This window comes from Podarcis raffonei, chromosome 7, assembly GCF_027172205.1.
Source record: "Podarcis raffonei isolate rPodRaf1 chromosome 7, rPodRaf1.pri, whole genome shotgun sequence".
Taxonomy (NCBI): Eukaryota; Metazoa; Chordata; class Lepidosauria; order Squamata; family Lacertidae; genus Podarcis; species Podarcis raffonei.
The window spans coordinates 85,480,647-85,493,777 of record NC_070608.1 but is presented as its reverse complement, the minus strand read 5'-3'; the positions used below and the strand labels follow the sequence as shown (position 1 = coordinate 85,493,777).

At 42.8% G+C, this 13,131-nt stretch overlaps 1 protein-coding gene and 1 long non-coding RNA gene across 7 annotated transcripts in view; both read left to right on the top strand.

The window, feature by feature from the left end:
* MTA1 (metastasis associated 1) overlaps positions 1 to 13,131 on the top strand; it is a 65,623-nt gene that overhangs the window by 27,017 nt on the left and 25,475 nt on the right. For all 6 annotated transcript variants that reach the window (XR_008331636.1, XM_053397279.1, XM_053397282.1 and 3 more), the window contains 4 exons: positions 4,486 to 4,585; positions 5,469 to 5,657; positions 7,891 to 7,965; positions 10,079 to 10,137. Coding sequence is in view for 5 of the 6 variants with exons in the window: in XM_053397279.1 (XP_053253254.1) it covers positions 4,486 to 4,585; positions 5,469 to 5,657; positions 7,891 to 7,965; positions 10,079 to 10,137 (423 nt within the window). In the remaining variant the exon portion in view is untranslated. The remainder of the gene's footprint in view (positions 1 to 4,485; positions 4,586 to 5,468; positions 5,658 to 7,890; positions 7,966 to 10,078; positions 10,138 to 13,131) is intronic.
* Positions 9,005 to 9,330, top strand: LOC128417989 (uncharacterized). Its single transcript, XR_008331637.1, has 2 exons — positions 9,005 to 9,050; positions 9,144 to 9,330. It is a non-coding gene; the product is annotated as an uncharacterized LOC128417989 (long non-coding RNA).

Sequence of the window (13,131 nt, the reverse complement as noted above, 5' to 3'; positions counted from 1 at the left end):
TCTGTCATTGGCTTTATAGAGCATTGTCCTTGTATGGCATGAGATTGATATGTGCTTTGAAGAGCTTGGGCATCATGAGCATCACAGAGTTCCTTGGAGGAAAACAAACAAATGTTAGCAAATGGTACTTGGACAGAAAAGTGTATTCATCAGTTGCTAGTACCTTTTTTGGATTCCCTGATGGCAATTCAACTTGCTCTAGGCATAGGCCTCTAGTAAGGTTTAAACATGCGACAGGTGCCTTATTCCACATTTAGGCACTGATTTTGTATATTCTCACTTCTTAAACTGTGATTTTCTTCAGGTTTCAAGCTCATGAAAACGAATTTCATCAACTTGGGGGAGAACTAAATGTGCATATGAGGTTACATGAGATAAATAAGCAGAGGTCCTCCTTTTTCCTCTGGTAGTGGTAAACAAAAAGGTCAAGGTGTACATCCTGTACAGAACTCATTGCCACAAGCAGTGAATGTCAGAGAAGTCATTTTGCCACTCCAGCAAGTAGTGTGTATAAGCCATCATACTGGAAGACAAGATGACGGTTTTGAATTAAAATTTTGGTCAATATTTCAATCCGCCACCCGGGTTAGAAACCAATGTTGTATGAACTAAGGTGATAGTCATACTGGATTCAAAGAATTTATGGTCACGTTACACAATTCTTCATTATTACATAACCAAAAGATGTGCAAAATTGCTACATCAGTTGTGTTCTGTTTTCAGATTACTTTGACATGAAAACCTCAGATGGAGCTGATAAAAGACTCACACTTAAGCAAATGTTTCGGTGGAGCTGCTGGCAGCATGGAGTCCAGCAAAGCAGAGGAGGTAACGACTTGTAATCTACGAACCTACATCAAAACATAAATATGCCTGCTAGAAATGTGCAGGTAGGCAATCATTTAACACAGGACAGTTGCTGAATTTGGCACATTTCTGGCATTCCGATTCTCATGCTAGTTATTCATCCCTGATAAAGCACAGAGTATATTGACTTCACTCGTGCGTTCTTCCTCAAGTTATGGAAGCAGTATGAAAATCAATGGGAGATGCAGCAAGAGTTCTTTAGCCGCATTCCTTCTTGTTTTGCAGACATCATTTCTAAATGCAACAGCTTTGTTGCATTGATTCATTGTTCGATAGCATCAGAATCTCATTCTTTGCTTGGACTGAGCAGCCACACAATGAAGTTATCAAAATATGCCATGCATAGTGGTGCAATACTACTTTCAAAATATCGGTGTAATCTCTTCTGAAAAGAATAGAAGTTTGGAAGTGGCAGAGATCTGACCAATCTCACACAATACAATACAGGCAACACCCAATTTGTGCGGGGGTTGCGTTCCAGGTCATTGTGTGCAGTGGCAGAGACTTACAACCCACCCCATTCTGGTCCCGCCCCCTTTTCCTGCCACTTCTGGGTTTGCGGTGATGCGCATGTGCACGGTTGCGCATGCTTTGAACGCGCTCAAAACGGTTGTTGCCTGTACAATGCCGGATTAGTCACTATGGCACTGCTGTTGTCTGAGGCAGTTGTTTCATATCATACAATGGCTGCCCAAGTGGGATTCCAGCTGGATGACTGTGAGAGTGTTTGTTTTGAGCTCATTTGATATATATATATATTTAAAATGTTGCAATTGACTCAGCAGTCCTAACGGCTGGGTATTGAGCATATTTGCCTTATCTTCTTTTAAATTAACACAAAAGGGTTTTATTTTGTTGGGAGCTGTCCAGAGTGGCATATAAATAACCGACATTAATTAATTAAAATTAATCTCTATTAACTGCAAGATACAAGTTTCTGGCTGGGAGTCCATAGTCGTGCAGAGACTTTTGGAGTTTTAAGTTGTGAAAACCAATATAGCACCCGGATATTCATCATCTCAATAACTTTTCTGGCTTACCCTGAGGATGAGCTAAGCACCTAGATTTTGAATAAAATAGGTAAGGGTCCACCCTCTCTTCCACCCTGAAGTAAGAGGACATTGAAGGACAGAGCGGAAGAGCCTGAGGCTATGAGAAAAGCACTTCAGAGAAGCCCTCTGTGTGTATAACCTGGAGTCGCGGGTCTTACTATACAAGGGTACAAGAAACAGGGAGCACCACTTGTATCTGAAAATGTTTCACATGTTAGACAATGAAGACAAAATAAAATTACGAGCTTCCTCCCCTGAGGGATGAAGTAGCTGGCAATGAACGTACACCTCAATCTTTAGCCGCCAGTCTTGTCTATATTGACTACAGGGGTGCAGCGCAAGAGGCTAATTGGGGATAATGTGTCATTAATCTGGCCACGGAGATGGCTTTGGCTGAAAACGCACCAGCTACTGGTAGGATGCAAGCAGTGGAGCGAAGGGAGCTATTAGATGATCTCATGTTAAAACAGGTGAATGAGCTGGCAAAGTGCCATACTCAAGAGAATGAGACTTCCCTACCTAGAGTGGATCAGAGGGAGGAGAAAGACATTCACTTACTAATTCAATGGACCAAGTATATCACAAAGGAAGAGGAAGCATAAGAATGTATTCAATATACTGGATGAAAATTCTAGAAGAGTGTCAAAAGCCTGTAAGGAAGTGTGGCACCAAAAAAAGGAATAAAGTCTCTATATATGGTCAACATACCTCTGTCTCTCCCCCAGCAAAAGTTGATAAGGAAACGGCAATGCAAGATCCCTGGTTTGGTGTTTGAAAAGGGCATAGAATTGAGAACTATCTCAACCGCTGTCACAGCCGTCAAGTCTACAATATTACTCTGATTGGGATTTACAGCTAATATGTCAAAATAGGGCTTTTGTATCTACCCAAAACAAAGTGAGCTGCTCTCCCAGAGTGAACAGAATCTTGTCTAATCGATATATCACAACCAGCAATCACTGGCTTATATATGACTATCCAAGTGGTGGTGTTCTGCTTGCACAACTTTCCTATTTCTCACAGTTTGGAAGATTAGTAGCAGAAGAATTGTATTTATTTGGTGCTTAAACAGTGGTTGCCGTGAAGCGTTTGCTTTTCAAGGGATGTCTAACACCTTCATCTTTCAAGTACATTGTTCAGACTGTACAGACTTTCAGTGTAAAATAGCCCCGTTAGCTCACGTCTTCTTGCACAATCTCCACATGCAGATAAAAACATACAACTTCTACTTCTTCCTCCTGCCTTGTTTAGGATGATAATGTGCCTCAGCAGCTATTAGATCTCATTCTTCTCTGTCAACTGGTATTGCACTGAATGATTAAAATGACTCATATTCAAATGACATTTTAAACTGAGCTGCTGGAGGTAGCTAGATATGCTTGTGCTTTTTTCACTTGATGATGAAGAAAGGGTTTCACTTTCAACTTGTATCTTGTATGAATTTCTTAGTGATCTCTAAATGTGCGTAAAATAATTGTAGCAAAACCACTGGCCATTGAGGCTTCTGGAATGTTGCACTGTTGGATTAAAACACTGTGAAAGTTGATGGAAAATACATTTATGGGAAGTGTTGATTTCAGCAGCTGTCCTTTGTTAAACAGATTCCTAGTTTTCATTAGTACAATTCCAGCAGGTATGCTGAGGCTGGTGGTTGACTGTGAGCGTACTTCACTGACACCATTATGCATGTTGTAGATTCTGAGTCGTAGCTCCCACGGTTCACTGGACTCAGCGATGCTACATGACACATGGCGTTTGCTTAAGAGTGGTGAGGGCAAGTTTTGTATTGACAACCTGCATTTCAATGTTTTCCTTCTGAGGGAATCTCAAATAGAATAAAGTTGATGTAGCAAATTTCCATCCTTTTGGGGTATGCAAAAATGAATAATAAAAAACATTTGCAGCAGCCATCTGTGAACCCAGTATAGCTGTGGTGATGGACACGATGGGTCTTCTTGGTTCCTACAATGTTGACTTTGTCATCTAAATAAGTTCCTAACCTGATGAGGGAGTGAGCTGAAACATGGCATTTGTGACATCTGTCTTAGATTCCGGTACACACACTACCTATTTCCCCCTGATAAAGGTAGACAGTTTTCTGCGATGACAAAATTGAGAGGGGGTGGGCAATGGTCACTACTATGTCTGGGGAAACTGTGTATTATCATTGAAGTCAATGAAAATGTAACAAAAATGCTTTTTTTCCTCGTACAAATAAATGATACATACCAAATTGTTTTTGAAAGTGCTTGCTGTAAACTTGGCCAGGGCACAGCCTGACTCCCTCCCTCGGCAATCTTCGCGGAGCTCTGGCCCAATGGTGGCCAGTGGCTTGAATTTAATTAATTTTATAATGAATGATTTTAGAGTATTGTTTGTGTTGTACTTTTGTATTGTTTTATTGTTGTTAGCCGCCCTGAGCCCAGCTTCGGCTGGGGAGGGCGGGATATAAATAAAATTTATTATTATTATTATTATTATTATTATTATTATTATTATTATTACTTTCTTCGCTTTGTGTGTGTTTTCTTGCACGGAAAGACAACCTTCTCTTCATTTTTTTTAGCTCTGTGGGTACATTTGCTCGCGCTCTAGACTGCAGCAGTTCTGTTCGGCAGCCAAGCTTACACATGAGTGCTGCGGCAGCATCTAGGGATATCACACTGGTAAGAATTTAAGAAAATAAATCCTAATGCTGGATTTTCAGTTAAAAGTAATACCTCTATAGCATAATGGCAAAAAGAGAGTAATGTATCAGATTGAAAACACTGGAAGAGTCCTGAAGCATTTTACATTGGTGTCGTTTGTGTGCTTAAGAGACAGTTCAGTTAGGAGCCAATTGGAGCTGTGAATCTATAACAAACAAAAAAAATCTAGGATGTACATGGTAAATTTTAAGCTCGTGATCATTTACAATGCTTAATTAAATGATTTGTATGACTGATGTGGAGTTTATTAATTGGGAAGGGGTTTCCTGTACCAGTTCAACAGAATTTAACCCCTACTCATTGGTGTTCACCGGGTGGTTAAATCCTGTCCAGTTGGGCAGTTCAGTGCAAACCATTGAACCACTGCTCCAGTGAAGGTTTCTTCCTTAGTTTAAGCAATACCTTGCCCATGTTAAAACAAGGGGGGGGGAGCTTTGTTTTAGCAGCAACTTTGGAGTCCTGACCAGATGTCATTGTGACATTGGGTGATTTCCCCACCCACCTGTCAAAATTTGGCCTGGTAAGGATTTGGCCTGTGGAGCCAAAAATATTCCTCATGCCAGCATTAGAGGATGATGATGATGATGATGATGATGATGATGATAATAATAATAATATATTCCTTCCAGTAGCATTACCCTGCCCATCTGTCGGGGTTTTCCCAGCTACTCTGGGTGGCTTACAGCATATATAAAAACATAATAAAACATCAAACAGCCCCCTGATATGTATCAGTCCCCTAGTTTCATTCATAGCTTTTTATTTTGAAATGTGTTGCATTTTTTTATGTATTGGGAACTTCTTCTTTTTTTACACTTTGTATTTGGTTTGTTTTATGTAGTTCCATGCCATGGATACTTTGCACAAAAACATCTATGACATTTCCAAGGCAATTTCTGCCCTTGTGCCCCAGGGTGGGCCTGTCTTGTGCAGGGATGAGATGGAGGAATGGTCTGCTTCTGAGGCAAATCTCTTTGAAGAAGCCCTTGAAAAATATGGAAAGGATTTTACTGATATTCAGCAAGATTTTGTAAGTAGGCAAACGGCATTGCACATCTAGAAAATCACGACAGCATTCTCCAGTTAAAGAAATTAGGGCAGTATTCATCTAAAGAAGTGTGTAAGCAGAACATCTTCCATTTGTGCAGTGGCAAATTCGCTTCCCCATGTGTCCCATGCCATTTCCAAATTGCTGCTATAGTTTAGGGATACTGAGTTACATGCTTGGGGGATAAGCCGAATGCTGTGGACGTAGCGCATCTTGATTTAAGTAAGGCTTTTGACAACGTCTCCCATGATATTCTTGCAAGGAAGTTGGTAAAATGTGAGCTTGACAATGTAACCCTTAGGTAGATTTGTAGCTGGTTGACTGACTTAACCCAAAGACTACTCATTAATGGTTCATCCTCATCCTGAAAAAAAGTTAGAAGTAGGGTGCTGCAGGGTTCTGTCCTGGGTCCATTGTTGTTCAACGTCTTTATAAATGACTTGAAGGAAGGATTTGAGGGGCTGCTCATCGAATTTGCAGATGACACCAGACTGGGAGGGGTAGTTAATGTCACAGAAGACAGAATCATAATTCAAAATTACCTTAACAGATTGGAGAACTAGGCCCAAACTAACAGAATGAGTTTCACTAGGGACAAATGTAAGCGTCTGCACTTAGGAAGGAAGAATCAGCTGTACAAATATAAGATGGAAGACTCCTGGCTTACCAGTAGTACATATGAAAAGGATATAGGGACCACAAGCTTAGCATGAGTCAACAGTGTGATGCAGCAGCAAAGAAAGCTAATGCCATTCTAGGCTGCATCAACAGAAGTCTAGTGTCCAGATCAAGGGAAGTAATAATACCACTCTATTCTCCCTTGGTCAGACCACACTTGAGATACTGTGTCCAATTCTGAGCACCACAATTTAACTCAGAGAATCCTAAAATCCCCCTGCAATGCAGGAATCTCAACTAAAGCATCCATGACAACCTCTGTTTAGAAACCTCCAAAGAAGGAGAAGTTTGTCTCACCATCTTCTGGAAGGTGTGCAGAGGAGGGCGGCCAAGATGATCAAGGGTCTGGAAACAGTTGAAGGAGCTGGATATGTTTTGCCTAGAAAAGAGGAGATTGAGAGGAGGTATGAGAGCCATCCTCAAATATCTAAAGGGCTGTCACATGGAAGATGGAGCTAGTTTGTTTTCTCCTGCTCTGGAGGGTAGGACTCCGACCAATGGCTTCAAGGTACAAGAAACGACTGAACATCAGGAAAAACTTTCTGACAGTAAGAAGAAGAAGAAGAAGAAGAAGAAGAAGAAGAAGAAGAAGAAGAAGAAGAGGAGGAGGAGTTTGGATTTGATATCCCGCTTTATCACTACCCGAAGGAGTCTCAAAGCAGCTAACATTCTCCTTTCCCTTCCTCCCCCACAACAAACACTCTGTGAGGTGAGTGGGGCTGAGAGACTTCAAAGAAATGTGACTGGCCCAAGGTCACCCAGCAGCTGCATGTGGAGGAGCGGAGACACGGACCCGGTTCACCAGATTACGAGTCCACTGCTCTTAACCACTGTACCACACTGGCTCTCAGTTGGTGTCCGACAGTGGAAAGGCCTTCCTAGGGAGATGGTGGACTCTCCTTCCTTGGAGGTTTTTAAACAGAGGTTGGATGGCCATCTATCAGGCATGCTTTAGTTGAGATTCCTGCATTGCAGAGGGTTGGACCAGATGAACCTCGGGGTCATTTCCAGCTCTTAAGATTTTAGGATTCTATGAGTTCTGGTACCATTTTCCCAGCTGGAAATGCATTGTGAAAAGCCAATGGTGATCAAGGCTTTAAAGGTTTAGTCTTAGGAGGCTGGAACAGATTAGACATTGTACTTGTTTCTAACATCATCTAGAACATTGTACCTGAGGCATGTTGGAAATCATACGACTACGTGTGAGATGCAGCCCACAGGGCCTCCATACTGGGACTGACACCACCCCAGTTTGGCTCTGCAGTACATCCTTGCACAGCAACTAGGTTGATAAAAACAGCTTTTACTGGTGTTTTTTAAGCCTAATTGATGCATGGGGAAAGTGAAGGGGGAACACAAAGCTAGATAAAGAAGAGTTAACTCACTTCTGCAACATCTAGCTTTGTGGCAGTTGGGTAGCTATGTGCTTGGGAACTTCTGAGTTCTCACTTTTTGCTATTAAAGTCTTTTGTTCCCAGGATGTTGTAGATTTGACACCTCATGGGCTTTTTTTGGTTTTGTTTATATGTGTTCTTAGCTTCCATGGAAGTCCTTAACCAGCATAATTGAGTACTACTATATGTGGAAAACAACAGATCGATATGTTCAACAGGTAAGAACAATGTAGTTACATTTCTCAAAACAGATGCTTCTAACTTCTAATTGCAATCTATTGTAGTAGTCATTATAATCCTATATACTCAGTTTTGCTGACATTTGATGAATGATTAGAAACTTGTAACTCCTTTTTGAGTGGGTGAACATGACTGGCAGATGTCTCATTAAGGTGGGGGATGTCTGGATTGACTTTGGGTGGAACTCTCCAACTCAGAGATCTCTTCTGGAAAAAGCATAGGAGGATCATTTGCCACTGAGACTAACAAAAAACTATTGTGTTCAGTATGTTTTTAATTAGCTGTTTCTTACCTATTTTCTTATTATTGAAACATTGCAATGGAATTCGATATTTTCCCACTGTCTTAGCAGATAAATTATTTGAAGTCTTATGGTTACATGTGTCTTTAGGAACATGCATATACCGTATTTTTTGCGCTACAATATGCACTTTTCCCCTCCTAAAAAGTAAGGGGAAATCTGTGTGCATCTTATGGAGCGAATGCAGGCTGCATTGCTTTCGCTGAAGCCAGAATAGCAAGAGGGATAGCCGCGCAAAGCCTCTTCAACAACATTTGAGTCAGAATGTTTTTTTTCTTGTTTTCCTCCTCTAAAAACTAGGTGCGTCTTATAGAGCGAAAAATACGGTATACAGTGGTGCCTCGCAAGACGAAATTAATTCGTTCCGCAAGTTTTTTCTTCTTGCGAGTTTTTCGTCTTGCGAAGCACGGTTTCCCATAGGAATGCATTGAAAATCAATTAATGCGTTCCTATGGAGACCGCTTGCCAGGCTGGCGGTGCGGAGAAGGGCTTTTCCCCCCACCGCAAGCCTTCAGGACAGGTACGGGAACAGAGGGGAAGGCGCGCAGCGCTTCTCCTCTGTTCCCGGGGCTTGCGGTGGGAGGAGGGTTTTTCCTCCCTACCGCCAACATTCAGCATTCTGAATGTTGGCGGTGGGAAGGAAAACCCTCCTCCCACCGCAAGTCTTCAGGACAGCCATCCGAAGGCTGGCGCGGGGAGAAGGTCTCTCCGCCCCACCGCCAGCCGTCGGAGGAGCCTTCCGAAGCCTGGCGGCGGGAGGAGGTCTCTCCGCCCCACTGCCAGCCTTCGGAGCAGCCTTCCAAAGACTGGCGGCGGGAGGAGGTCTCTCCGCCCCACCGCCAGCCTTCGGAGGAGGTCCGAGGACAGTGGGGAAGACGCGCTGCGCTTCCCCGCTGTCCCGGAGATTTCCCTATGGGCTTTCGTCTTGCGAAGGAAGCCCATAGGGAAATTCGTTTTGCGAAGCGCCTCCAAAACGGAAAACCCTTTCGTCTAGCAGGTTTTCCGTCTTGCGAGGCGTTCGTCTTGCGGGGCACCACTGTACCTGATCTACACATGAACCCCCAAGCACAGTGTAGTGTCATGGTTAGAGTGTTGGACCTGGGAGACCAGGGTTTGAATCCCCACTCAGTCATGAAGCTCACTGGGTGACCCTGGGCCAGTCACCATCTCTTAGCCTAACCTACATCACATTGTTGTGAGGATGAAATCATAGAATTGTGGAGTTTGAAGGGTCATCTAGTCCAACCCCCTGCAATGCAGGGGTCTCAAATGAAGCATCCCTGACAGATGGCCATCCAACCTCTGCTTAAAAACCTCCAAGGAAGGAGAGTCCACAAGCTCCAGAGGGAGACAGTTCCACTGTCAAGCAGCTCTTAATATCAGAAAGTTCTTCCTGATGTTTAGTCAGAGTCTCCATTCTTGTAACTTCTACCTCCTGTGATCTTCCATGTATTGCCTTAACTAAGTGGTGTGCAATTGGTTCAGTTTCTTTGCAGGGCTCTAGCCATGATTGAAATCTGTTGCTTTAATTTCTTATGGTATGAATTCATTTCTTTAATGTACTGATTAATATTTTCAGCCCTGCTGATCAGTAATATTCAGAAACTACTTTATAAATCCATGGTGCTAACATAAAGGGATGAACTGCAGCCCTTGTTTCCTCAAGGTGAATTGACTTTTTGTATACCTAGAGAGGTATTTGTTGATGACAGGGAAAATGTATCAGATTTAGTTATAATTTATATGGATTGCTTTTATGTTCTAATTTTATTTTATTGTATTGTATTCAGAAAAGGTTGAAAGCTGCAGAAGCAGAAAGCAAGCTAAAGCAAGTATATATTCCTAATTAGTAAGTGCCTGTTATTATTATATATTTACAGATGGAATGAAAACATTATAGCCATTCTTACTTGTCTTGCAAACTTATGCATCTGAATAAGATGTTACATTCTTTAACAGGGCAATCCAATGCATGCCTACTCTGAAGCAAGTCTTATTTTCTTCAAGGGATCTTAGTCCCATGGATGTGTGTACAGGACCGCAGCATAAATTTTGTAATGTTTGTTTCTGCTAAAAAGCTACACTTGTCTCAAAACCTCAACCAAAACAGCTTTGATTCTCCTATAGATCCCAGTATGGATTGTACATATGCAGGTTATCATCTCTTGTGAGACATTGTATTTGTTCTGTACTAAATCAAAAATGAAGCTTTGGTTAGAGAGAGGAAAAGAATTTTTTGATCCATTGCTGTATATGGGTGAGGGTGTCTTCATCCCGTCCCAGATGTGCACAGGGATGGGCTGTGTTTGCAACAGTGGCTTCACATTTTAAACCACTAATGTGAACATTCTATTAGAGATTCAGGTAGGTGGCCGTGTTGGTCTGACGCAGTTGAAATAAAATAAAAAAATAAGAAAATTGTCCAGTAGCGCCTTAGAGACCAACTAAGTTTGTTCTGGGTAGGCACACTTCTTCAGATACCCGAAGAAGTGTATCTGAAGAAATATGCATGCACACGAAAGCTTATACCCAGAAAAAACTTACTGTATTTTTTGCCCTATAGCACGCACTTTTCCCCCTCCAAAAATGAAGGGGAAATGTGTGTGCGTCCTATGGGGCGAATGTACGCTTTCGCTGAAGCCTGGAGAGCGAGAGGGGTCGGTGCGCACCGACCCCTCTCGCTCTCCAGGCTTCAGGAAGCTATCTGCAAGCCTTGGGAGCCCGGCACGGACAGCAGCCTGCAGCCCGAAACTCGGGGAGCAGAGCGCACCCCGGGCTTTGGGCAGCTATCCGCAAGCCTTGGGAGCCTGGTGCGACTTCCTGCTGGGCTCCCAAGGCTTGCGGACAGCAGCCTGCAGCCCGAAGCCTGGGGCGCGCTGAGCAGCATGCCCCGGGCTTCGGGCAGATATCCACAAGCCTGGGGAGACCTGCGGGAGTTCCTGCCGGGCTCCCAAGGCTTGCGGATAGCAGCCTGTTCTGGGGGCTGGGGTCGGGGAAAGCTCGGGCTTCCCCCACCCCAGCCCCGCGCCTGGGGGGGAAATAATTCCCCCCCTTTATTCCCCCCCCCCAAAAAAACTAGGTGCGCCCTATGGGCCGGTGCGTCCTATAGGGCAAAAAATACGGTAGTTGGTCTCTAAGGTGCTACTGGACAATTTTTTTATACTATTAGAGAAGAGCATAAGGAAGGACTGCTCTTCTCTCGCTCTCGCTTACTCTCATGCAGGGCTGCAAAGGCAGACACCAGCCACAAGCTCTTGACCTTTGGGAAGGGAAAAGAGGAAGAACTAAGCAGGGAAATAACTCGGAAGGGGAAAAGGTATCTGGCACGTTCGGGCTGTTACAGGTTCAGACATTGAATACATTAGAAAAGAATGGAGTGGCTCTAGAACGATGGTTTCCAAACACACAAAGGTTGTTTTAAAAAAGCCTAGTCCTCCATGAATTTGTCTAATCCTCTTTTAAAACCAAGTTGGTGGTCAGTTCCATAGTTTAACTAGGTGCTGCGCAAAGAAGTATTCATGTCAAGCTCACTGATCAGTAGTTACCTGGTTCTTCTTTCCCCCCTTTTTGAAGATGGCTCAGCGCCCAGGGAATTGGTGGTAGGACACTGAGGAGAGGTCATAGGGAGAGACTTGGGGGGAGGAGCTGGACGTTGAAGGAGCAACAGGGTTTAGTGGGCAGGAAGAGACAGGGAGCAGCAGTTCAGACTCCGAGGCTGAAGCAGAGGAGGGAAGTCAAGAGGCTGCAGAAGAATCCATGGAGTCTCCCTCTCCTGCTGTGACAAGCTCCCCTTCCCCTTGGTATCCCAAGAACACACAGAATGAGGAGGAGGGCAGAACAGAGGCCAGAGGTGCACAGAAGCAGCTTGAGACTGCTTGGGAAACATCTGGGAGAGGAGGAGCCTTAGAAAGGATGGAAGGCAGGAACCTTCAGTCCTGGCAGCTGCTCCATAGGGGCAGCTGGGGAGCGTTGCTGAGTTTTATGCCGTTTCCTTGAATAAAGCGTCAACTTCACTGACAGCAGAGCCGTGTCTTTTGTACTGACCTTTGTCTTTTTTTAAAAAAATAATATTTATTAAAGTTTCAGAAAAAAATTACAAAAATAAGGAAAAACAAAAAACAAAAAATACAAAGTGCAGAAAAAGTAAAAACAGTTAAAAAGAAATCCATCTTTCCATAACTTATCTTTCATTTACTTATTTCCTTGACCTCCTCACACCTCCCTTTTTTGTATTCTAGATCAATTGATTGTTTCAGCAAGTCCTTTCCATTCTTGTGTTTATCTTATTAATTTACCTTAATATATTGTAACTTTACATTCTGACCTGTTAACAATCCATTCTTCCTTAACCCTATATAACATTACTGCAAAAACCACATTGCTTCATTCCAACATCCTTTTAACATTCCTTAATTTTACAGTGTTTCTGTAGATAGTCTTTAAATTTCTTCCAATCTTCTTCTACTGACTCTTCTCCCTGGTCTCGGATTCTGCCAGTCATTTCCGCCAGTTCCATATAGTGTCCTGACCTTTTGTCTGACTCCAGCCCTGACAGTTATTGCTATTATTGCTTCAAAACTAAAACTCAAATTCAGGAATGAAGATAGCTATTGGTTTTTCTGTAAATTGTTGATCTTCTGTCGCTCCTTGAAAAACGGATCATGTATTTAATATGCTATAATGTAGCATTGGTGCAATGTTTACTATTTATTTCTTTATTGCATTTATTTATATCCCACTCTTCAGAACATAAATCTTTCCAAGCCAGGTTGTAAGAAGCATTAAACATTTTTTTTTTAAAAAGCACAAATAATGAAAAGCCAATAGAATCATTTCCAAAGTA